The 3,385-nt window shown below is 32.5% G+C and overlaps 1 protein-coding gene across 1 annotated transcript in view; it reads right to left on the reverse strand.

The window, feature by feature from the left end:
- Nucleotides 1-3,385, reverse strand: part of LOC106471197 (FACT complex subunit Ssrp1-like) — a 33,323-nt gene that overhangs the window by 9,145 nt on the left and 20,793 nt on the right. Inside the window, exon 10 of the mRNA XM_013931787.2 lies at nt 1,285-1,476. Within this exon, the coding sequence (XP_013787241.2) occupies nt 1,285-1,476 (192 nt within the window). The remainder of the gene's footprint in view (nt 1-1,284; nt 1,477-3,385) is intronic.

A 3,385-nucleotide genomic window follows, 5' to 3' on the forward strand; every position in this document is an offset into this window, starting at 1 on the left:
TATTCATGGACAAATTTTGATTTTATTTTAATAAAAAAATACGATTTTTTGTGTGTGAAAGACTTATAATATTAATTGAAATACTGCCAAATTTTGTGAAGATATACTCACTATATTGAAAGTTACAAGTATTAAATCTATAAAGACTTTGAATGGCTACAAAGAGGTCACGGGGTCGGTCAAATTGACTGACTCCGTGTTGAGAGAGATAATCCATAATCACATATGCTAACCACAAGGATAAGCCTGCTCTCCAAAATAAAAACATGAGAGCTATTCAGTTTGATAAAACTCTCTTATTTGCAGTGATTAATCCCAATTTCTTGCTTCTAATTTTTCTTATTTCAGTGTAGTTTTACTTGTAATTTCCTTTCATATAAATTAAACTTATCAAGGCAAGCTACAGAGCTGCAAGCTTACATATTCTATTACTTTCTTTAATCGTAAATACTTTAAATAGATTAAGATTTTGTACGTACTATCATTTAGTTCTTTTATAAATCCCAAAACATTCTTCATAGGCATCTTCTGAATGTTTTGAACGTAGGTTTTCTAGTAACAATAATATTTAGAAAGTGCACTTTTTATCTATATAAACAATCTGGTTCTTAAAACTCACAAACATATGAATGGAAAAATAGGTTGGAACTGCTAGATATCGTCATGCTCCTGGTGACACAGACGATGTACACAAACGTCTTCCACATAAATCTATGTTGCTACCATGTTCGTTTCTTTCAATACACTAATGTAACTTCGCCATTATAACCTTAGTTCTACTGGTGTGGAATTACAGCATAGACCAAAAATGAAGAGAGTAATTAACTTCAATGACAAATGAAACTTATTTTATCAATAAGTGATATTTTCACTATATAAATTGGATTATTTTATTTTAAAAATGTATTTTAAAAACAATGTTATTAAAGTTTTAATCAGAAAAGCAGTTGTAAAACAATTTCTTTGGGTTTTGTAGTTCTGGTTTAGTGAAACAAAAGTATTCCACTGAGGAATAATGACCAAAGAAGTCCTTTGTATGGTACCATTTTTCATTTAGTGGAATAAAACAGACCATGTGATAAAAAAACAAGCATTTCTCATATGCATTTCAAGTTAGCACCACTGCAACAGCAAAGAATTAAGTGATGTTACTTTTAACTTTACTAGGAATGTCTAACTCTCAATTATAATTGAAATAGAGAGGTTGATACTTATGTTTATAATACGCTTTGTGTTCCCTCTTACAGTAAACACCCCCCCAGCTATTAATTTATTTGTCATTACCGATTTGTCTTTTAGTTCTTTCCACATATCTCCACCTTTCTTGGTTATTTCTGTGATGGAGATACCAGGGTTTTCTTTCTTGATTGCCTCACGATTCTCGTTCAGCCACAGAAGGTACGCACTCTGTGGTCGTTTAGGTTTGTTTTCATCCCTTTCCTTTTTTTTCCGTCTCTTCCTCATTCCTGGTTCTTTCTGAAATTCAAAGAAAGAAACAATTTATCCAACAGTTTAAAACAACCAAAGAGTACATTTTAAAAGTATGCCTATATCAATTTTATTTTTATTGACGTACAGCTTTCAGACAACCAGTTATAGCATATTGCTTAAAATACCTCAGTTCACTGCTATAGTATTCCCTCTAGTGTCAGATTAATAAATTATTTTGGTTACAACAACTTCTACCATTATGAATTAGCTTCAAGTAATCATGCAAACAGAAAACAAGAAAGAGATGGTTACATAAAAAGTAGGCCAACAACATCCGAGTACGAAAATATATTTATTTACAATAGTTTTCTTTCTTTATTTATTTATCACAAAGCTACTAAGACAAATCTGTTGCCATTACTAATTTTGAACAACTGTTCGGTAGCACACTTTGCCAAATGTTGGGCCATTCTGACAGTCACGTTATAACGTGCCCATGGCCAATAAGGTGAGGTTGTTTAGCAGCAGGTTTTTATTCAGGTTGCAAGTCAATCGTACTAACCACAAGGCCGTGCCAGGTCAATCGTACTAACCACAAGGCCACGCCAAGTCAATCGTATTAACCACAAGGCCATGCCAGGTCCCATTCTTCTTCAGCTACAGATGTTACTTAGAAATTAACTGCCAAACAAACAAGTAAAAAACTACAAATCTAATCAGATTTATTGTTGAACTTCGACTAGCCTTCACTGACTTAAAATTAAACTTCTGAAATCTACAAATAAGAATTTATTAGTTATATTTTTTGAAGTGAATGACAAAACCCAACAAATTAAAAAAAATATTCAATGATTATTAAAAACAGAACAACACTTGTGTTTGTTTGTTATGAATTTCGTGTAAAGCTACACGAGGGCTATCTGCGCTAGCCGTCCCTAATTTAGCAGTGTAAGACTAGAGGGAAGGCAGCTAGTCATCACCACCCACCGCCAACTCTTAAGCTACTCTTTTACCAATGAATAGTGGGATTGACCATCACATTATAACACCCCCACAGCTGAAAGGGCGAGCATGTTTGGTGTGATGGGGATTTGAACCTGGGATCCACAGATTGCGAGTCGAGCGCCCTAACCACCTGGCCATGCCGGACCGTGGCCTACCATCAGAGCGAGTAGAGTTCGATCCCTTGTAGGCCTAATCTTATAAATTATTATGTATCAAAACCAAAAAGGTTCATTTTTCACCAGTGTTAGCATCATGTACTTAATATTGTGTAGATTAGTCATGAAAACATTACAACATCCTTGCTAAAAGAACTAATTTTAGTTAATTTTTAAATAGTGATTTTCAATGTGCTATAATTTTTATTCAGATATTTATACATGATGTTAGGTGTTTACTGACAATGCTAAAGGTTTTAAAACGAAAGGCCTGTATTATTGGAGTATACAAGTTCAAAGACACACTATCTTAAGTAATAAGGTCCCCCTTCCCTTTTTTAATCAGGTTCCTTTGCACACACCAATGACTTTTCAAATACATTATTTAAAATTACTTTCATAATAAAGAGAAAAATACTGATAAGTAAGAAAATAATATTTATAAGAGAAATTTTGTTCTTCATGTTATTTGTTTTAACTTTAATGAAACATAACGTTAAATATCTTTAGTTTATTACCCTCTTTTGTAAACTGCTGTACCAATTTCAAATTTAGATACAGTGTTAAAATAAGTTAATTTTCTTGGTCAGGAGATTTAATTTTCTAAAAAACCAATCAATCATTTTTAATATATATTGTAATTAAACGAAACACTTGTTTTTGAACCACCTTATACGAGCAACTTAGCATGCAAAGAACTGAAAGAACTAGTGAACTTATGGAAATCAAAATATCAACAATTTGTAAAAATTAAGATCAGAACATGGTGAAAGTTTCCATGTCCTTCAGACAGT

This window comes from Limulus polyphemus, unplaced genomic scaffold (assembly GCF_000517525.1).
Source record: "Limulus polyphemus unplaced genomic scaffold, Limulus_polyphemus-2.1.2 Scaffold4466, whole genome shotgun sequence".
In the NCBI taxonomy this organism is placed as follows: Eukaryota; Metazoa; Arthropoda; class Merostomata; order Xiphosura; family Limulidae; genus Limulus; species Limulus polyphemus.